We start from the raw sequence: 23,161 nt of genomic DNA on the forward strand, positions 1-23,161 counted from the left end.
TTGGGTTAGTCCATATTTGACCCAAAGTTGGGTTGAAACAACCCAGCATTTTTTAGAGTGTACCTTAAAATGATATAAAAAGTCATGTCAATCATTTTGACCACATGAAAAACTGAAACAATAGTCTGGTATTCAGTGGGAAGAAGCAGCACATAAAACAGCGGTGATACATGGACATCATTAGTGGATCAGGGCAGAAGGTCTAGCACAGCACACGTGTGCATCATGATCCTGCAGTGACAGGATTGATCATTTACTGAGTATTGGGAAAGCAGCCGAGAACCTTGGAGCCACTATTAACGACCTAGAGCGGCTTTTGCTGACACTTCATGCAAAATGGAGAAGGTAAATTCATTTAATCCTTCTTTATGAATTCATATGGATAATGAAAATGCCATTTGATTTGCATCTAAATGATAAGTAACAGGTTGATAATGCTGATAATATTGATACGACTGTCTCTTAGCTTTGCATGGTGAATCTAAATGTTTTTTGGTTTTTTTGAGCAGAGATTATATGACAGGCAGAATAGTGAATGCAGGTGTTATTCATGCTGTGATTATGAGTTTACTATTAGTGTTACAGTGATTTGAAAAAATAAACATCCATTTAATTGACACATGATTAACCAAAATGACCAGAATGCAGATACTTTTATTATGTGTATGAAAAACTATTTTAATAGTATTAAGAAATGCAACTGTTAAAGATGTCTAAAAGGAGCTGTCCATTCTGTTTGTTTACATAACTGCATATTTACGCAAGTACTTAGTAAACTATGCATATGTGTATGTAATTGTGCATTGTTATTGTTGTTACTATAGTAGATAATTCTAGTAACGTAATGTGTTATGCACACTCCTAAATTAGTATTACTGGAGATTTTCCGACCATCAAGGGCTTTAGTTCTGTTTACTGAGGTATTATTACTCATGTACTGGACTGCACAAAATACATTTAATTCTATTTCAGATATTTTATAACGTTCATTTTGTAGTTGCATCATTTCAATTAAAGAGAGTTAATCCAGCTATATCTAATCATGTTCACTGTTCTTGAATCAAATGTTTGTTCAAACAGAGAATACATGTTTTATTACTCATTTAACACAAATATTGTTTAATTTAAAGAGCATATTTGAATTAAAATGTATACTTTATTTTTTGAGTTCAAACGTTATTTCAGTGCAAGACCTTTTTATAAAAAAAGTTCTGACCTTAACTATAAATTATATAATTAAAAGGAAAACATGTAACTGAGTGTTGTAAGTTTTGCAGATTGTTTTGTTTGTATTCATTTCTATTGGCACATTCTGAATTGATCAAGAGGAAATGCTACTGATACTGTAAATGAACTTTTATGTTGACAGTTTTTTACAGGTTTTATGAAGGTAAATTTAAGACTTTTTAATTGGTTTTTAGTACCAAGTCAAGAAAATGTAAGGAATAAACTAAATGGAAGAAAATGTCAATATGTTCTCTAAATGAAAATATCTGCTTACTAAAGTTTAAAAATTTCCAACGTATCAGGGTTTTTTTTTATTTTATTCAAAATGTGTAAATATTTGGCCACACTTTATTTTAAGGTCAATTTCTTGCTATTAACAAACCATTAACTATGACTTCTGCCTCAAACTCCTAATTTGCTGCTTATTAATGGTAAGGTAGTTGTTAAGTTTAGGTATTGGGTAGGAGTAGGGATGCAGAATATTTCTATTCTTTATAAGTACTAACAAACAGCCAATATGCAATAATAGGCATGCCAATAAGCAACTAGTTAATAGTGAGAATTGGTCCCTATACTAAAGTGTTACCAAATATTCTTAAATCAAGATGCATTTTAAGTGCAAAATTAAGTGAATTTATGCTTAAAACAAGAACAAATATCTGCCGAAGGGGTTTAGAAAAAGCAACTTAATTCAAATGGAAAACAGGTTTTTATATTGCATTGACAGATGTTTGTTCTTAAGCAAAACTCACTTAATTTTGTTCAATTTCAAAAACAAAAACAAGACTTCATACATTCAGTTTGCATTTAAATTTATATTGATTTAAGGATGTTTTAGATACTTATATTGGAAACCAAAAGAGAACTTGAAACATTTAATGACATGATTTTACGACTTTATGCACAGATTTAAGACCTTTTTTTTTGTGGAAGGTCAAAATGAAGACCTTTTTAAGAGCCGTTGTGTTTTCCTGTCTCACAGCAGTTAACAGGCACACTCGCTCTGGCAGTGTTCACAGCTGCGCTTGGCTCTCTGCAGATGGGATACAGCCTGGGCGTCATCAACGCCCCACAGAAGGTCAGTCATCACACCATCATTACAGCCTTCACTCTCCTAGCTGCATTCAGAGCCAGCGTGATATGGAGTTATCTCTTTGAGATTATATCTTCAAGAGAAAGGACTATTGTTCATTATCATTATTGGGAAGGAATTTGTCATGGCATTATGCCATTTGTGTTGTAGGTCATTGAGAGGCACTATGCAAGATCTCTGGGGGTCTATAATGAAGAACTAGCTCGCAGAGGAGGAGGAAACGCCACAGAACATGAAGAACCGACTGATGCTTCTGTGGTCATGTACTGGTCCTTGTCTGTGGCCATCTTCGCCATCGGAGGCATGGTGTCCTCCTTTCTAGTGAGCTTTGTTAGCGACTTCCGTGGAAGGTGGAGTATTTGTGAACTTGTGAATTATTATCTGTGATAAGATAAAAAGGAAACAGCATAAGGATGTTAATTGCAAGAAATAGTTTTAGCTTCCTTTATCTTGAAAGAATAAAGTTTTATATGGTCAGATTCAGTGGAATGTGACTCATATTTTTGGTCCTGTCTGTATAAAATGTATTTACAGGATCAAAGGTATGCTGTATATAAATGTCCTGGCTGTAACAGCTGGGCTGTTAATGGGTCTGTCTAAGTTGGGCACACCTTACCTCATGGTGATAGCAGGATGTGCTATCATGGGACTGTACTGTGGTAAGACAGAACCGTGCCTCTATTTTCATGGAATCTTGAGAGAAAAGCACGGCAAGGCTTTTATTTAAAAAAAAAACAAAAAAACAACAAGAGTGCAAAAGATAGAAAAAAAAAAAAGTTATTTTTTTTCATTATAATAATAACCTTACTCTAGTAATGTAAAAATTCAAAAGCAGCATCTCAGAAAGTGATAATTAATAAATAACTCACATTTTAGATACAACATTGCCAGTTATTTTTTTGCTCCACAAATGGAATAGTAATGTTCATGAGCAATTCATTAATTTGTGTGTCTGTCAACTAACCAAAGGAATGGAAGATTTGAACCTGAAGACACATTAGGAACTCACAATTTCTGTTTCTCATCGTTTGTCTTTGCATGTTTTCCCAATTCACATGTTCACATGTGGACATGTTCAGGGATTTTGAAAATGTATAACATTTGAATTCAACTAATTTAAGCTCAAACTGAACCAAATTGAAATTGACTCAAATAATAGTAGTTCATTGTGCCAAACAAGGTTCAAAGATCAAATAAAATGATCCAATTTTCTCATGACTACAACGAAAGTAGATGCAGCGGTGTCTCCGAGCAGCATTCAGAAGCAGTGTTTCCTGATCGAATCAGTTGAGCGAATTATTCAATGACTCGCTCATAAAGGCAGCCATTTGCTTCATTCCTAAAGGAATCATTATTTGAAACAAATTGGTTGAGTGAATGATTCATGGTTCACTCATAAAGACAAATTACTTTTCGTCCACTACAGATGTAATGAATACATAATATATATATATATATCACATATACTGTATGTAAGTAATTTACTTAAATTAGTTTTATTACATTGCACTGTTATATGTTTTGTGTATGCTGTTGCAATATGTTTTGTCTGCGCACTGGTTCATATATCACACATGTTGTAGGTCTGTCGTCTGGCCTGGTGCCGCTGTACATTGGGGAGATTTCTCCAGTGAAGTACAGAGGTGCTATGGGAGCACTTCACCAGCTGGCTATTGTAATTGGCATCCTTATTAGTCAAGTGAGTGCCACTTTTATAATACATCTAATCCACAATAAGGGTAAAAATTTAGTGGGAGCTGAATATTAAAGGGTTAGTTCACCCAAAAATGAGAATTCTGTCATTAATTACTCACCCTCATGTCGTTTCAAACCTGTAAGACTTTCGTTCATCTTCGGAACACAAATTAAGATATTTTTGATGGAATCTGAGAGCTGTCTGACTCTCCCATAGACAGCAATACAACTGAAATGTTCCCAAGTCCAGAAACGTAGCAAGGAGATCTGTAAAATAATCCATGTGACATCAGGGGTTCAACCGTAATTTTACGAAGCTACGAGAATAATTTTTGTGCGCAAAAGAAAAAAAAAACGACTTTATTCAACAATTGGTCTCCTCCGCGTCACCTTGTAGCACCATTTTGGAGAATATCCGCTGGACGTAAACAGCATATGCTGTTCTGTGTCAGCTGCGTCACACGGATACGCTGTTTACATTCAGATCAAATCACAACAACGTAGGAAACAGATCCGGCATGATGCAGCTGACACAGACCAGGATACGCTGTTTACATCCAGCTGATACTCTCCAAAATGGCACCAGGGTGATGCGGAGGAGACCAATTGTTGAATAAAGTCGTTATTTTTTTCTTTTGTGCACAAAAATTATTCTCGTAGCTTTGTAAAATTACTGTTGAATACCTGATGTCAGTTGGTTGGTGTTAAAGAATTGTGTTATAATAACCCCTACAAATAGGCCTACAACTCGTTATATACACTATAAACACTTTAAAGGAGACAGACATGTAGATGTTTGTGAAAGATGTTTTCTCTGTTTTGGAGGGATGATTATTTTTAAATCATACCCTATTTATTGCATCAAAATTTGTTAATACTTTACTATATTTAAGGGTGGATAATTTTATCAGTTGTTTATTGAAACATTACATAACTACAATAACTTTGTCTAGGGCTCTTATGAGTTTATAGCATAATTTGTGAAAATGTAACTATACTGAATGACATGGCATACACTTCTTCATGGCTAGTTTTTGCGTATTTCATTTCATTCTGTAACCTACTTGTTCTACAGCTCTGTGTGTACTAGTGTTAAATGCTACTGTTTTTGACAGCTAACGTTTATGACAGATAATATCATGATAATTTTCGCGTTTCCCTTACCGAATGTAGTATCCTGTCAGCAAAAACCTGTCCATGGGCTTTTTTGGTTGCATTCAGTTTAAGTGCCGACGATGCAGTGTTGCCATATATTGATACTAAAACAAACAAAATACTAAAAATAAATAAAAATAAACCGAAATTATTTCCAATCTTTTGCAGATAAGATAAAGATATCGCTGATTCTAAACTGAAACTTCCTATTTTATTAACTTTCTAAAGTGTTAAATTAAGTGGAAAAGATGAGTCCAAAAACGCTTATAATAGCTGGATCTGGCAATACGGAGGCTGCGCCCGCGCCCTCACTCACAACTCTCTCAAGCCTCTTTCACTCCGCCAGCGTTTCGCAGCGATCATTTTCATAACAGGGAACATTCTTGCAAACGGCCTAAACTGAATTAATGTCATGCAAGCATGAGGAGTTTAACAGAAAATTAGTCATTCAAAGAACATGTTTTATTTTTAAACATGAAACATTTACCACCTCGGTGGCCTCATAGCTGCTTACGGGTTTGAAACGACATGAGGATGAGTAATTAATGACAGAATTTTCATTTTTGGGTGAACTATCCCTTTAACTGAATATTTAATTTTATTTAATAAAAGAACATGACCATACATGATAGTCCATGGAAAATCTGTTTTACAATCAGCTGAAGCAACTGTGATAAAAATCAGGCCATCAGGCTGTACAACTCCTCTCTATAAGTGCTGGGACATTTTTGAGTAATGCATGTGCAATACATGTTCATTTCATATGCAATAACGGACTTTTCTTGTGCAATGCAATTTATTATTATTATTACTGCCTATTTATTAATACTAAGATTAGTGTGCAATGCATACTATATAACTACTGTACTTAATTACCATTACCATACTGGACTTATTATATTCCACATTTGTCATTCCATTCCACTTTAATTAATTTCATATTTGATCTAAACTACCATTTTCACTGGTATAGTTTTATATTATTATTTGTATGTTTTACTTATTCATTTTTAATTTTATTGATATATAGGTATATATTTATTTGTTTTATTATCTTTTTTCTTTCTTTCTTTCTTGAGAGCAATTGTAACATGGAAAGCAATTTCCCTCTGGGATTAATAAAGTTTTTTTGAATTGAACTGAAAAAATAGTGATGTATTTTAAATAAGATGCTAATGAGGTCTAAGCCACTACTCTCTTTATCAGTTTCAAAAAAATGAAGCCTTTATTGTTCTTTCAAATTGTTTGATTCTTTTTAGTAACTCTTTTTCAGTTCTTATTAGAACCTGTAAGATGTGTGCAGGTGTCCTTGTTATCCGCAGGTCATCGGTCTGGATTTCCTGCTGGGAAATGATGACATGTGGCATGTGTTGCTGGGTCTTTCTGGAGCTCCTGCCATCCTGCAGAGTCTGCTGCTGCTTGTGTGTCCAGAAAGTCCTCGATTCCTCTACATCAAACAAGGCAAAGTGGAAGAAGCATGCAAGAGTATGTGCCCAAAGCCTTCTCACTCACTACTCTTGGACAACATGCATTGATAATAGGCCGTTTATGAGAATAAAGTCACAACATTATGACACTGAAGTACTAATATTTTAAGAATAAAGTCAAAACTACAAGAATAACATTTTGTGAGATTCAAGTCAGTATGACAAGGAAAGTAGCATCAAAGTGAAATGGAGCTGGCTGCCATTACAGATTGCACAAAACAAGCAATTTTCTGAATGTCCGTCTGGTTCTTTCTCCTTAATAAATTCAATTTCCTTCAGGTTCACTGCTGGATTCTAATGATAACTCTGAGATGATTTGCCAAAAGAATTTCTTTGTTAGTAAATACTAACACATGCTAGCCAATCTAAATACTCCACATACATTTTCTGCATTGATGAAGCTAATTACTATTTATTTTACCCTCAAAATTCTATAAGGCTATATTATGTTTTTTATCTCTTAAATTGAAGATATTATACTTGAAACATTACAACTTTATTCTCCAAACTTTATGCCTTTGTTCTTGTAACATTATGACTTTATTCTCATAACATTGACTTAATTTACAAAACAATGTGACTTAATTTTTTGTCATTTTTTACATTAACCTTATTTTTGTAACTTCACAATTTTATTCTTGCAACATTGACATTATTTTGGTAACATTATACATTTATTTTTGTAACACTACAACTGTATTCTTGTAAAATAACTTTATTTCTGTAACATTATGACAATTTTTTTAAACATTAGGACCTTATTCTCTTTTTTTTTTCTCTCATGACGAATTTGTATGTATTTTACAAGGTGCGTATTCGTACAACCTCACTTGTACTATTTTGTCCGATTTCACTGAGGGGTTGGCTTATTCGTATGAATTCCTACAAATTTGCCACCTCGTAAAATACGTACAATTTTTCACAAACCATACAAATTCGTATGAGTGAGGTTGTATGAATTAGCCAAGAACAAAAACTATAACGATATTAGCGTCCACACCAACGGACTTTAAAGTTGAAAGTATTTTGATTGGCTGTCAATGTTTTTATCGTTCACCCAAAGGAAAAAAAAATGTTCTAAAAGTGATTATAAGAATATGGTTCCTCTTTGTCATCACGGTTATAGTTGTGGTTGAAATTCAGAATGTTCTAAAAATCACTCTAGTCTCTTAGACTAGAGCAATTGTGAAAACTTTGTTTAATTGATGAACATTCTGAATTTCCTCAACAACATAATGATTCCCAGTTCTTCTTTCTGGCAGGTCTGAAAAGGCTGAAGGGAGATTACGACACCTCAAAGGACATAGCAGAGATGCAGGCAGAGAAAGAGAAGGGCATGAAGGAGGCGCAAATGTCCATCCTGCGGCTGCTCCGTTCCTCTGTGTACCGCCAGCAGCTCTTTGTGGCCCTGATGATGCATTTATCCCAGCAGTTCTCTGGGATCAACGCTGTACGCTCAATCTGCCTTTATGCTCCCATTATATTGAAAAAAACATTTCGAGTGACATTTTATGGACCCCATTACTATTAGACAACATCATAATATATTTGATCTTTTCTTTGTTGTTTTTTTCTAGATCTTTTATTACTCTACTTCGATCTTCCAGTCTGCGGGGGTCGGTCAGCCTGTGTATGCCACTGTTGGAGTGGGAGTTATAAACATCATTTTCACCCTTGTGTCGGTAAACAGACACTAATTTAAAGGCAAACACTGGCTGCTGAGGAACAGGCTCTCGTCTCGTAGAAACCGCAGAGTTCTGTTGCCTCTCGGGTTTTACTTTCCCTTAATGCTTTTTGACAATATTTCGAGACTGATATTGTAGATATTCCAACTCATTTGAGAGCATGTTTCTTTAGACAACAGATTGCAGCTAAGGCAGAGCAGCTTGCATTAGCACTATGATCAAAATGTGTCACTTATTTAGGTTAGATTTATAAAAACTTGTGCTGACGTTATCAATCATGCCCATATTTAACATATATGACCCAGTGAGACATCTCACCTTGAATCTTGCGAACAAATGAAGTTATAATTACTGCTACATAGATCTGGAGAGGTGGCTGAAGCCTCACAGAGCTGGAGAACAGCCATATGTTATCAGGGACTTTGCAGTGTTTATGTCTGCTAGTTCAAGGGCAGCCTGCAATTGAAAACAGTTTTGAGTAATGAGTCAAGAGCTACTCTAAATCAAATAATCCATTCAGAACAAGTTTTGATGAATCTGGTGCATGAAAGCGCAATACTTTAGGCTAGCCTAAGAGCAAAGTCATTTTCTGATTTTTACTCAAGTATGTTTTAGCTTTAAAGAAATGAATAATTTGATAAACTTAAAATGAAGTAATTGAGAAAAATATGGTTTAAATGTGAACTCACGTGAGATGAAGACTGCAGACAGGTAAAAACAGCTTAATAAAAATACATTAAAAGCCACCACACAAAGGTATTGTGATCACTTATGCAGCCAGATACTGTTCATTTTATTTTGGTAACCAGGAGCTGAATTGGGATTTTTGTGATGGGGCAACCCAAAAGTCTGGTGGTGACATGACAATGCTAAAAAATAAATAAAATAAAATACACAATATTATAATAATAATAAAATAGTTATTAATAAATAATTTTCAATAAAAAATGGAATACAATACATATATGGATGAATATACAAATGTCCACCAAACTGTTAGAAAAAAGCATTAATAATAATAAAATTGTTCAGCTAAATATTTCTATATTTACAGTGAATTCGGGTTAATTGGGACATTTTTCCCAAGTGATTTCAATGGTAAAACTGTGTCCCAATTTAAATGGTGTGTTTAGCAGTTCAAGGCCACTAGATGTCAGTGTATTTTAAAAATTAATTCAATTCCACCTTCAAAACATCTTTCAGCATACTGGCAACTGTAGATAATTCTTGAACAGTCCTGTTCATTCATGTGTTTTTTACAGGTGATCTTGGTGGACAGAGCGGGCAGACGGACTCTCACTATTGTTGGATTGGGAGGAATGTGCTGCTGTGCTGTGGCCATGACAGTGGGCCTGGCTTTTCAGGTATGATCTGCATTTCTTTTTATATATATATATATAAGACAACAAAAAATTAACAGTAATGAAGAAATCTTGAGTAGGTCTGTGGTTGTTTAATGTCTCACTTTTTATTCTGTTTCTCAGGACATTTACTCGTGGATGAGCTACCTCAGCATGGCAGCCATATTCCTGTTCTTTGAGATTGGGCCTGGACCAATCCCATGGCTCATTGTGGCAGAGATCTTCAGTCAGGGGCCACGGCCAGCAGCCATCGCATTAGCTGGGTGTTGCAACTGGACATGTAATTTCATCATTGGCATGTTTTTCCCTTATTTAGAGGTAAATTGAGTTCCCTGAACCTTTAATATTGTGCAGTATCTTTACATGCCATCACCTACATAAGGTCTTATGACTCTTCTTTGGTCCTTAGGGTCTTTGCGGGAGCTGTCTTCATCGTTTTTGCAGTACTCCTATTCGGTTTCACTGTTTTTATCTACTTGCGTGTACCTGAAACAAAAGGGAAGACTTTTGAGGAGATAGCAGCTGTTTTCCATCGCAAACGTGGAGCGCCCCCTTCCAAACCTCAAGAAGAAGCTGAGATGGTGCAGCTCAAGAGCTCTACAGAGGCCTGAAAGGGGCCGTTATCTTCTGGAAACTGGAATGAATGATGTTACTGCTGTCACAGAACTCACCTGTTATGACAGAACTGATCTGCTGTATATTCCACAGAGCTTCACATCGAGAGCTCAATGACTTAGCTCGTCATTTGACAGGAAATAATTGGTCTTGGAGCAGGTAAAGAGATGAACTAAACACAACAGCATAATCGGGAAAGATGGTGCACAATATAGACATGCACTGGCTTTGTTGCAACCGATGTTGAGACTTACATGATTGTATATTATTTTTATATTCCCAATGTTATATCTGTAAAATATATTTTAAAGGCATTATAAAATATTTTAAGTGTATTTTTTGTATTTTTTATTCATGTGTTTTGTCCTTTTAGTTTAATATAGAGAAATTTGGTTTTGTCATACAACTCAAACAATCACCTGAAAGAAGATTAACCTATGAAAAAACATCACCTACAGTTTGTTAGTGCATAAATAATAATATTCTTACATTTTATTCAAGAGTTACATTGGTGGTATTACATTTGTGTAATTTTGCCATTATAAAATTGTCCATATTTTGAAGTAAATCATTCCAATAGCAAACTTCCATAGCAATGATTTGCTTTGCTGGATATAGGACTGTTAGGAAATAACAGTTAGGGCCTTCTTTATTGCAGCTACAGTAGTAGGTTGATGGTTGATACAGTACATAGGAAGGCCTTTGAAAACACCATGGTGCTGAAACTCTTTTTGCTGTGTGTTGTTTTTGTCATTCTTACATTAATATATTTTTTTTAACAAATAAATGTAGCCTTAGTAAGCACAAGAGACTTCTTTCAAAAACATTAAACAATCCTACCATCTACCAACTCCAAAATTGTGAATGGTAAATGTACAGTAAGTAATGTACACAGCATCTTTGCAATAACTTTCCAGGTACATTGACACTCATCAAACTGCCATGAAGTATAACTTTAATATTGTTCAATATTATTATTTAAAATAACTTTTCATTGTCACATGATGCTTCAGAAATGAATCATTCTAATATGGTGATTGGGTTCTCAAGAAACATATATCATTGTTGATAAACAGGGCTGTGCACAGACATTTTGAGGAGCAGTGGCCCAAACCAAAAAAAATCGGTCTCTTCCCTCTTTGGCTCATTGTATTGCCTTTCTTTCTCAATCTGAACATTTTCTGTCTGTGGCTCGGTTCCAAGACCTTCACTTTTACTTTGTTGAGTTGACTCTTGGGCAGTTTCATCTTAATATAGAGAATGAATAACAAACCTTTTACAATCATATTGTAAATACAATTGTTAGGCTTAGTGCTAATTCAGTTTATGTTGTTGTAATGTAATTACTCGTTCATTCAAATAATTTAATGTCTATCTTACTTTTTTTATCACACTCTAGCATATTCCTGTGTTGTCAGCCAGTCTTACCTGTACCTGTCTGATTTAGCTGATGCTCAGTGGGCTCTTCCTCACTCTCTGAGCCTGCTTCTTCCTCATCTTCAGTGGAAGTATAAATATTAGACATTTAACCCTCATCCGTCCTTTGGGTCATTTTGACCCAAAACTCATTTTTAAAGATTTTTTTTTTTAAAGCGAGCGTTGATCGTTATGGTATGAGACTGTGACTTTTGTCACACTTGAACCGGGAATACATGAAAAAAAAAAAATTAAAGTGAATTTTCTACTATCACTACTTCACTTTTCTACTATTCACTACTATCCAAAAATATAGACCTAACCCAATCCCTTCCCCTAAACCTAACCCTACCCATAATTTATTCCTAAAATCAGAGGGAAATGATAGGTGAATAACAAGGGTGTTGAAGCATCCAACCCTGATTGTAAGCCTAAAACTGACATTTCTTGAAAATGTATCCCTCAATTCTGATTGGTTGATTGGAATGTTGAGCCAGGAACATGTTGTACTTGATGAAATCAGGTTCACCTAGGATTCTATGGGGCCTCCTCTAGTGGCTGTAATCATAAAATGCAATTTTATGTCCTTTTTCCCCACCAGATGGCATCAGAGACACCCAGTGACCTAGGTCCTGATAGATCATCATGTTTAAAGTATAAATATGCAGAAATTGTGTCTTTCTTTGTTTTTTTTTGGTGAAAAAATGTACAAAAATATGCTCATTTTCATAAAAATATCCAGAATTTAATGTGAATAAAATAAAAAAAACCTACATAAAAAAATTAGGGGAAAAAATAATAAAAATGGACCAATATAAGCTTTCTGGACCAAAATAAATTGTCATTTTTGGCCTTCGGGTCATGTTGACCCACGAGGGACACTTTTGCTATGTTCAGGAGCATAAATCTATATTATATAAACAACTCATTTTGAACATACATACATTTTTTACTATTTATAGGCCTACTATTAATATGGTTTTAATTAAATATTAGCCTATACATATGATAGTATCAACTAAGACAAGTGATTATAATGTGAAATGTACTTAATTCCAAAAATTAAAGTGTGACAAACTGCTAAATATATATATCTATATGTGACCCTGGACCACGAAACCAGTCAAAAGTAGCATAGGTATATTTGTAGCAATAGCCAATAAAACATTGTATGCATGGGTCAAAATGATCGATTTTTCTTTTATGCCAAAGATCATTAGGATATGATGTAAAGGTCATGTTCCATGATCAAAACTTTATTTTTGATTAGTAATATGCATTTGGACAACTTTAAATGCGATTTTCTCAATATTTAGATTTTTTTGCACCCTCAGATTTCAAATAGGTGTATCTCGGCCAAATATTGTCCTATCCTAAAAAAAACATACATCAATGGAATTTAAAAAAAATTGACCCTTATGACTGGTTTTGTGGTCCATGGTCACATTGACCTGCTGGCTTGCTGGAGCTTTAACTTCATGTTTGCAATGTTGAAATGCCTTATTCCTAAAATCAGAGGGAAATGATAGGTGAATAACAAGGGTGTTGAAGCATCCAACCCTGATTGTAAGCCTAAAACTGACATTTCTTGAAAATGTATCCCTCAATTCTGATTGGTTGATTGGAATGTTGAGCCAGGAACATGTTGTACTTGATGAAATCAGGTTCACCTAGGATTCTATGGGGCCTCCTCTAGTGGCTGTAATCATAAAATGCAATTTTATGTCCTTTTTCCCCACCAGATGGCATCAGAGACACCCAGTGACCTAGGTCCTGATAGATCATCATGTTTAAAGTATAAATATGCAGAAATTGTGTCTTTCTTTGTTTTTTTTTGGTGAAAAAATGTACAAAAATATGCTCATTTTCATAAAAATATCCAGAATTTAATGTGAATAAAATAAAAAAAACCTACATAAAAAAATTAGGGGAAAAAATAATAAAAATGGACCAATATAAGCTTTCTGGACCAAAATAAATTGTCATTTTTGGCCTTCGGGTCATGTTGACCCACGAGGGACACTTTTGCTATGTTCAGGAGCATAAATCTATATTATATAAACAACTCATTTTGAACATACATACATTTTTTACTATTTATAGGCCTACTATTAATATGGTTTTAATTAAATATTAGCCTATACATATGATAGTATCAACTAAGACAAGTGATTATAATGTGAAATGTACTTAATTCCAAAAATTAAAGTGTGACAAACTGCTAAATATATATATCTATATGTGACCCTGGACCACGAAACCAGTCAAAAGTAGCATAGGTATATTTGTAGCAATAGCCAATAAAACATTGTATGCATGGGTCAAAATGATCGATTTTTCTTTTATGCCAAAGATCATTAGGATATGATGTAAAGGTCATGTTCCATGATCAAAACTTTATTTTTGATTAGTAATATGCATTTGGACAACTTTAAATGCGATTTTCTCAATATTTAGATTTTTTTGCACCCTCAGATTTCAAATAGGTGTATCTCGGCCAAATATTGTCCTATCCTAAAAAAAACATACATCAATGGAATTTAAAAAAAATTGACCCTTATGACTGGTTTTGTGGTCCATGGTCACATTGACCTGCTGGCTTGCTGGAGCTTTAACTTCATGTTTGCAATGTTGAACTGCCTTTTAGCAGTCTTCTTTTTTGTGAAGGCACTGTTTTTTTTTCTACAAAGTGTGTCAACAACAGCAAATTTGGTGTTATCTATTTTGGATTAGATCTGACCAACCACGGACTAATGTGGATTGTAATGCATCTACCTGTTAATGCAACGAGCTTCGAGAACCGTTTCCACTCTCCAGAGAGCGTGCACACAGATTGTGAGTGATGCTGCGGGCGGGAAAACACGGAGCGGATTAGTGGAATCAGTGGATCTTTAGCGGAGCGGTAACAGAACAGAACTCTATGAGCTGGGGTGATGGAGGGCAGAGGGGCAGTGGCTCTAGCCACCGGGCCACCCTCCTGTGCACAGCCCTGTTGATAAAGGTGGAAGGTTGACATCAATGCATTCTCCAGTAAACTGAACTTTGGTAGTTGCTAATACTACAGATCAAACTAGATAAAAAAGGTTCGTCAAGACAAACTTTAGGTTGGCTTGAGAAAGCCTAGCCTGAAAGTTTAAAGCAGTTGTAAAAGCCTGAAGTTTGAAAATTTAGATAGATTAGATCAGGGGTGTCCGTGTTTGTTTTGGTGATTTCAAATATCAACATTGGCTACCAGAAATCGCTTACCCTGCCTTTAAACACACCTGAACCAGCTAATCAAGCTCTTACGGCATACTAGAAACTTAAAGGCAGGTGTGTTGAGGCAAGTTGGAGCTAAACTCTGCAGGACACCGGCCCTCCGAGTTTGGGCAGCCCTGGATTAGATAGATGTTGATAACATGTTTCTAGCATGATTAGCATGTTTTAACATGATTGGCCTGTTACTGGCATTTTGTTGGCATAATTAGCATGTTGCTAGCATGATTAGCAAATAACTAGCATGTTGCTAGCATGATTAGCAAAGTTACTAGCATGTTGTAAACATGATTAGCATGCTACTAGCATTTTGCTAGCATGATTAACAAGTAACTAGCATGTTGTTAACATGATTAGCAAGTAACTAGCATGTTGTTAACATGACTAGCAAGTGACTAGCATGTCACTAGCATGATTAGCCAGTTATTAACATGTCTCTAGCATGTTCTAGCCTGATTAGCATGTTACTACCATGTTGCTAGTAGGGATATGCCGGTATCAAATTTTCATGTTGCGATTAATTGCTAATGCTTTTATCACGGTATATTTCACACAGCATACAGCGGTGTTGTGCATTTTGACCAGTTTATGGGAAAAGTATTCTTAAAATGCATTCAAAATTCTGAATAATTTGTTATATATAATTATTCACGGTATTTAGAAGTGCCCATGACAGCAATATCGTGCATATTTATTACCGTGATATATCGCAGTAATCTAGTTGCTAGCATGATTAACATGCTACTAGCATGTTGCTAACATGATTAACAAGTGACTAGCATGTTTCTAGCATGATTAGCATTTTACTAGCATGTTGCTAGCATTATTAGCAAGTAACTACCATGTTGCTAGCATGATTAGCAAGTTACTAGCATGTCGTTAACATGTTTCTAGCATGATTAGCATGTTACTAGCATGTCGCTAGCATATTATAGCATGATTAGCATGCTACTAGCATATTGCTAGCATTATTAGCAAGTAACTAGCATGTCAGTAGCATGATTAGCCAGTTATTAGCATGTCTCTAGCATGTTTCTAGCCTGATTAGCATGTTACTACCATGTTGCTAGCATGATTAACATGCTACTAGCATGTTGCTAACATGATTAACAAGTGACTAGCATGTTTCTAGCATGATTAGCAAGTGACTAGCATGTCGCTACCATGATTAGGAAGTTAATAGCATGTCGCTAGCATGTTTCTAGCATGATTAGCAAGTGACTAGCATGTCACTAGCATGATTGACATGTGACTAGCATGTTGTTAGCATGATTAACAAGTGACTAGCATGTCGTTAGCATTATTAGCAAGCATGATTAGCATGTTGCTAGCATTATTAGCAAGTAACTACCATGTTGCTAGCATGATTAGCAAGTTACTAGCACGTCGTTAGCATGTTTCTAGCATGATTAGCATGTTACTAGCATGTTTCTAGCATGATTAGCATGCTACTAACATGTTGCTAGCATGATTAGCAAGTAACTATTATTACTAGCATGTTAGTATGTTTCTAACATGATTAACATGTCGTTAGGATAGATATATAGTCAGATGATAGATAGATAGCATGCTACTAGCATGTTGCTAGCATGATTAGCAAGTGACTAACATTTTTCTAGCATGATTAGCAAGTTACTAGCATGTCGGTAGCATGATTAACATGTTACTAGCATGTTGCTAGCATCATTAGCATGCTACTAGCATGTTGTTAGTATAACATGATTAGCATTCCGCTAGGATAGATAGATAGATACAATACAACTCTTGCATACATAACTAACGAAGGTTAATTATAAGCAAAATGTTTAACTGTGTGCTCTTAGGACAAGGGTACGTTTTCTGAGGCTATCAGGGCGAGGCAATTTCCACGTGTTTTCAATAATAAGTGTAGGCTTATTTAATCAATTACAATAGCATATTTGTTGGCAAAACCAAAATAATGGTTTGTGTTTTTCTTTTAGTTGCATTTTACATTTGTACTATTTCGTGAATTGTTTTGTATCTCCTAATTGTTTGACTAGGCTACTTAAATTTGAGCACTACGCAGCTGAAACAGTTTCTCCTCGTGCATGAGAATATCGTTGAAGTGAAGGTTCACGCGCATGCGCAGATCTCTCCGTCTTTTGTTGGAAGGGAATGACTGGCGTTTTCAATGCTCTCCGCTCCAGCATCGCAACATTTCTAGACGAATCCTCTGTATACAGTACAGTGGGTGGATACAACTCTGGAAAGAGGATTTGGCGATTGAAGACGGTGTCCTCAAGCGGTCGATTGTGTGATCAGAGCGTCTGGGTGTGGAATTGTTTTATTTTGCATGTGTGTCAAGCTGATGCAAAGCTAGACGGAGCAGCATAACGGCCTGACAAAAGTTCTTGATTCAGATGCGAACCTCTCTGTTTACTCCGTTACGAACGATGTGCCATAGTTTGTGTTTGTGCACGATCAAAATCGTGTTTTATACAGTTTATGAGATCATAAACTGTCTTTAAATGATTCGGTCAATTCAGTAGTTCCGGTTAAATTTGCGTGAGTCGTTCATCCAGCCCAAGCACCCATACTGCTCCGACTGCATTAGATTCGGCAAATTTATGGAGTTTAACCTCACACGCTTGTTTTTTGGTAGCCAGGTCGTAGTAGTTAGTAGTTAATGAGTCGTAGGTTTCACAGTTACGACATTGGTAATGAGTTCGTATGGTTAGTCTAGTTAAGTTACGTTCCAACACTACAGTCTACTCCATTAGCGCACTCCAACCAGGCCAAAAGTTGTATACGCTTTTACATGCTCTCTGTTGAATTAAGTCTACTGTATAAAGATTACCAGAGAAATTAATCACTTTAATTTTCAATTCAGCAAACTACCAATGTTTTAATACATATAAAGGACGGTTCACGCAAAAAGTCACTCTCGTGGCGATTCAAACCTGTATGACTTTCTTCTGTGGAACATAGAAGTTTTGGTTACTGTTGGTTCCAAAAAACAAAACTGAAACATAAGACATTTTCAGTAAGGAAAGCAAGTAATACAGGTTTGAAACAACGTAAGGCTGAGTAAATAACACCTTTTAATTTTTACTATACACTATATGTACTATCCCTTTAAAACTACTAAAATGTAATGTTCTTGTATATGTATCATGGTATTGCTAAGGATTTGTGAGTATAGCATCATGGTAGTACCATGCAAATAAGGATTTTTCATAATTTTTCGTGTACCTGTGTTCTGTGAAGAACCTTGCTATGTTAATACCATGTGTCAATACCATTTTCTTCTGTGCACAGAATCCTCTACACTCAACCCATCATGGCTGATCTTGATACTGATTTCACCAGTGGAGATGCTGGGGCTTCCCTGACCTTCCCCATGCAGTGCAGTGCTCTGCGTAAGAACGGCTTTGTGGTGCTAAAGGGGCGTCCCTGCAAGATTGTGGAGATGTCTACCTCCAAGACTGGCAAGCATGGGCATGCCAAGGTATCATGTTAATAAACTCGCTGTCAAAGGCTTATGGTTAAAGGCCAAATTTCATAATACGTTGCCTATTATTTAATCTGTAACTTGATCATTAAAATGCATAAATGCTGAGGCTTCATTTCCTTTTCAGGTGCACTTGGTTGGAATTGACATATTTACTGGAAAGAAAAATGAAGATATCTGTCCTTCCACCCACAACATGGATGTTCCTAACATCAAGAGACTGGACTATCAAGTAAGTTCAGAACATAATCATGTTTAGGCCTTTTTAAAATTTTTTTATCATTGTTCATCAGTCATGTTCACGTATGACATTTGTAGTCGTTTTATTATTAAACTCTCTTCTCTTTAGGAGCTTGAACTACACAGAAAATGTCTAAATGTGATCTATTCTGTGGTATTTTGAAATAATGTGGCTTTTTTTTTTTCTCTTTCCTTTTGCATAGTTGGTTGGCATTACCGATGGCTACCTTTCCCTGTTGAAGGATAATGGAGATTTGCGTGAGGACCTCAAGCTGCCTGATGGGGAGCTGGGCAAAGAAATAGAGAGCAAATTTGAATCTGGGGATGAATTTCTGGTCTGTAGCCCATTACATTATTTCAAACTTACTTGAATTTGTAAAGTGTCCTCACTGTTATATGATCATAGACCCCCATTACTTAAGGTGCGTTCATGCCTTGTCGGATTCACCAAAATTACAAGTTTCTGACTTATAAAAAGCATTCACATCCTTGTAGAACTCTGATTTACAACTGTTAAACTCTGAATTTTCTTGGAGTTCAGACTTTTAGTATCTGAAACGCTGAAACGTCTTGCCGAAACAGCATTTTCAGCAGAATTAAATGTAGTCAAGCAGTTGTTTTGTAATATTTCCACTTAATTCTTATGTTGTTAATGTCTTTATAATGCAGGAATAATTGTTTATCGTTAAGTGTTTCCATAGAAACTCATAATTCCTGAGTGAGAGTACATAAACAGCTCCAAGTAAAACCTCTTGGGTTGTGTTAATTATGACATGGCATGAATGCAGCAAATTGTATAACATTGAGTTTTCCATTTTAAGTCTGCCTTATAAAAACATACATATCCGCTTAAGTCTGATGTCACGTGTCACCGCTTCCGTGTCCAAAAGCTCTATCAGATACCACGAGAAAGCAACAAAAGGTGCTAATGTACACTCACAATGTGATTATAATACTACCAAAAAAAAATTATAATCCTAACCTTTAAGTCCATACCGAAATCCCAGATAGCCAGACAATGAAAATATAAATAAATAAATAAATATAAACATTATTTGTGTTTGGGACGCTGTGAGCATGAAGACTAGTGTAGACCGTAAGTTTGAAAACGTTTAGCTTAAATGTTTAATATGAATAAACAGTGCTCATAAACGGCTGCTGAGGTAGTATTCTCAAGTGAAGCGAGTTGAGGCTTGGACCCGGAAACAGCACTTCTTACGTCACCACTTAACAACCGAATAGTACCATTTAGGTGCATTTTCATTACTACAAGCGACTATTATTGATGTACATTTACCTTTGTATTACATTTTAATTTGGCACTGGAAAGGACATGGAAAGTGGAAACATTAGCATCTTTTGAACTTCCAACTTTTAGCTTCTTAGGGTTAACTTTATTGCATTTTGCTTAATACATTTCTTTTATTTCACTAATTGTTTGAGATAAAATTATTTTTGGGACACCCGGTTAGACATATTTAATTTGGACCATCCCCAACTGGACACATACAACTGATAAATCTTTCTTCCAATTTGACATAATGTACACACAAGTGTTACAGACTTTCTAAAAAAGAAAAAAAGGTAGGTTGAGAACCTGGTTCCAATCGATAACTGACGTATAGATTTTGAGATGCACCACTTAAAAAAAAAAAAAAGTTCTAGTATTTCACCATTATTTTGAAAGACTTTTTTTGTGATTTCTTTGCCTCTTGTAGGTCTCCGTATTGGCTGCCATGGGGGACGAGTGTCCCATTGCCATAAAGCCCATGAGCTCTTAATGAACAGAAGCTGACGGGCAGGTTGAGTGAAGGCCTCTATACCACAAATATTCCATTTTAATTCTAAAAGTCACCAAAGCCACAGCCTTCACAAACCACCCAGAATTGGTTCTGTTAAACAGTAAAGATGCTGGACCTTTTGACCTGTCTCATGAGGTGTTGTCTAATCAGGATATTTCCATATCACAATGGGTTTCCTGCACGCTTGTTCTTTAGTTCTCCTTATCCATTCCTTCTTCATTATACAGAAGCACTTTTATCATTCATTATTAAAAATGGGAATAGTTTTTTAATGCTCTACTTATTGCAGAAACCTTTTTATTCATGCCGACAGGCCTTAAACTGTTGCAAATCAGGCAGCAGCCATAGAAGATTACTTCTATGAATGACACAGACTAGTTTGCCGGCGTTTTGGTACATCTACTTTTGTGCCAAAGCCTGTGTGTCTCAGGTAGGCTAGGATTTGTCTGCATGTCGCTCGGACAGCTTGCCACTTGTTGGGGTGACCGGAAACTAGCGAGCCTAAGACAGATTCAACATTTACTGACATTTAATTCAGACCAAATATAATGTAACTGATCTGAGTAACACAACCCGTTTTTTTTTTTTTTTTTACAGTAATTCTACATAGTTTTACTCCCCCTTGAGAGTCGGGGTTTTTTTTTTAAGTTTACAGCATCTGTCCCTCCATAATTAACATTTCTTTTGGTAGCAACAGAGCAATAACCCAACTTTGTTGGTTACATCTTAGTCGTAAGGGAAGATGATTATAAGAAGGGCCTTTGAGCTTTGCATTGGCTATGGACGCCCTCTGTAACAAACTCTGTTTACAGTGGCTTTGTTATACAACAAATTTTTATGCTGCAAAATTAGCTTCTTTTTTTTGTACTTGTGGACAGGCACAGTGTGTGCTCAAGGGCTTCAATATCAACACTTTCTTTAGTATTCACATTTTATTGCATCTTACGTGCACCTGACTTGTTTACTGGTATAAAGGCTTTATTTGTTTAGTTCTTTTTCCCACCTTCAGGGCACAGTTTGCATCTGGCTCATAACAAATATAGTATTTTCATAGTAGTAGGCATTTTTAATTCCTTTCTTGATGTAGAAATGAGGAACATTGCTATTATATCTTTGCGTTTGATTTCCTCTAGGTGTTAGTTTTGATTCTGAATTTTCCTCTTTGTAGTTTGTGTTTATTGTAAGATGGATCAGCAGATGGAAAATGCTCTTGGTTAGGCAAAATGTTTTTCTTCAAGGGATTTTTTTTTTAGCTGTGTTGGCTGTCATCTTACTATGTTCCCTGTTTCAACTAGTTTTTGTTCTTGTAAATCTAGCTCTCATATAGAAGTAGCCGTAGATCTGAGAGCTCAAGTGGAAAGTATTGTATGACTGTACAGTATTGAGAAACTTTCACATTGGCATATCAAACTCCGTGAGTCTCTCAGGTTTCCAGTGTTCAGTTATTTTGCTGTTTGTAGTATTGGTCCTAAATAGCACTGTTAAATACCTCTCTGTCTCTATCTGCAAAACATTAGTATTCATGCCTACAAGTGAATCACACACTTCATTTACTGGATGCATATATTTGGTTAATTTCCTTTATTTTAGCAGCTTGACTATCAGCGACGGGCAGAAAGAAATTTGGGTCATTATATTACCACTGCAAACTTTAAGAAGGTGCTTAATCAGACAAGCAGTAGAAATGATAGTGTTCAGTGTTTTTCATATGGCTAGTTGAATGATAATTGTAAGAAACCACAGATTGGGGTAAGAGGGGAGCAATTATAATAAACTCAACTGAAAAACTAATGAGCTTTTGTGTTTATTTTTTCCACATATTTAGTTTGCAATAAGACTGGGAAGATGTTTACATAAGACTTTAGTTTTAATTGTTTAATATTTCTCATATTTGCATTACAATTCAAAGGTTTGGGATCAGTGAGATGTTCTTTTTAAGTAGTATCTTATGCTCGCCAAGAGCAGAATTTATTTTATAAAAAGTACAGTAAAAGAGTAATTTTTTCAGTATTTTAGTTGTACATTGTGAAATATTACTAAAAAATTTAAATACTTTTTTCTAGTTTAATATAAATTTAAACTAAATGAATCACATGAATAAATTGTTGTAATGTGCTGATTTGATGATCAAATACTAATCCATGTTGATCAATTTAGTAAGCGTTAATTTCTTAATTTTTAAAAAGCTTACTGACCCAGTGTTTTGAATTGCAGTCTACACAGCTAATGAGAATTCTGCCTTTCTTGTTTAAAAAATAAAAAATACAAGTCGTTTTCCTGAGGGAAAAAAAAACTACCTACTGGTTAATTTGTAATTTTTATTTTTTTTTTTGACTTTGCTAAATAATAAACGTGTTTCTATTAAAGGGGTCATATGATGCTGCTAAAGAGAACATTATTTGGTGTATTTGGTATAATGAAATGTGTTTATGCGGTTTAAGGGTAAAAAAACATTATTTTCCACATACTGTACATTATTTCTCCTCTATGCCCCGCCTTTCTGAAATGCATCGCTTTTTACAAAGCTCATCGGTCTGAAAAGTGAGGTGTGCTCTGATTGGCCAGAGACTAGGGTGAGGAACGGTGGGCGGGCATGAGAACGGCGTGGCCGGCGGGCTTGCGGCAACCACATGTGACGACCCCGGGCTGGACTCCGCT

At 35.5% G+C, this 23,161-nt stretch overlaps 1 protein-coding gene and 1 pseudogene across 1 annotated transcript; both read left to right on the forward strand.

Moving 5' to 3' along the window:
- The first annotated feature begins 211 nt into the window (after positions 1-211).
- LOC107688498 (solute carrier family 2, facilitated glucose transporter member 2-like) lies at positions 212-10,611 on the forward strand (annotated as a pseudogene).
- Positions 10,612-17,067: 6,456 nt separating this feature from the next.
- eif5a2 (eukaryotic translation initiation factor 5A2) lies at positions 17,068-22,294 on the forward strand. Its single transcript, XM_016486183.1, has 5 exons — positions 17,068-17,281; positions 18,269-18,458; positions 18,589-18,693; positions 18,905-19,036; positions 20,420-22,294. Exons 2-5 carry the CDS (start codon positions 18,291-18,293, stop codon positions 20,480-20,482), a joined length of 468 nt encoding a protein of 155 aa, XP_016341669.1. The 5' UTR covers positions 17,068-17,281; positions 18,269-18,290; the 3' UTR covers positions 20,483-22,294.
- Positions 22,295-23,161: the final 867 nt, after the last annotated feature.

This window comes from Sinocyclocheilus anshuiensis, unplaced genomic scaffold, assembly GCF_001515605.1.
Source record: "Sinocyclocheilus anshuiensis isolate Anshui unplaced genomic scaffold, SAMN03320099.WGS_v1.1 scaffold329, whole genome shotgun sequence".
Lineage (NCBI taxonomy): Eukaryota > Metazoa > Chordata > Actinopteri > Cypriniformes > Cyprinidae > Sinocyclocheilus > Sinocyclocheilus anshuiensis.

Coding starts and splice junctions, on each gene's coding strand:
- eif5a2 (XM_016486183.1), top strand. CDS start 18,291: ATGGCTGATCTTGATACTGATTTCACCAGTGGAGATGCTGGGGCTTCC. Junction 18,459..18,588: donor GCAAGCATGGGCATGCCAAG/GTATCATGTTAA, acceptor TTTCCTTTTCAG/GTGCACTTGGTTGGAATTGA. Junction 18,694..18,904: donor TCAAGAGACTGGACTATCAA/GTAAGTTCAGAA, acceptor CCTTTTGCATAG/TTGGTTGGCATTACCGATGG.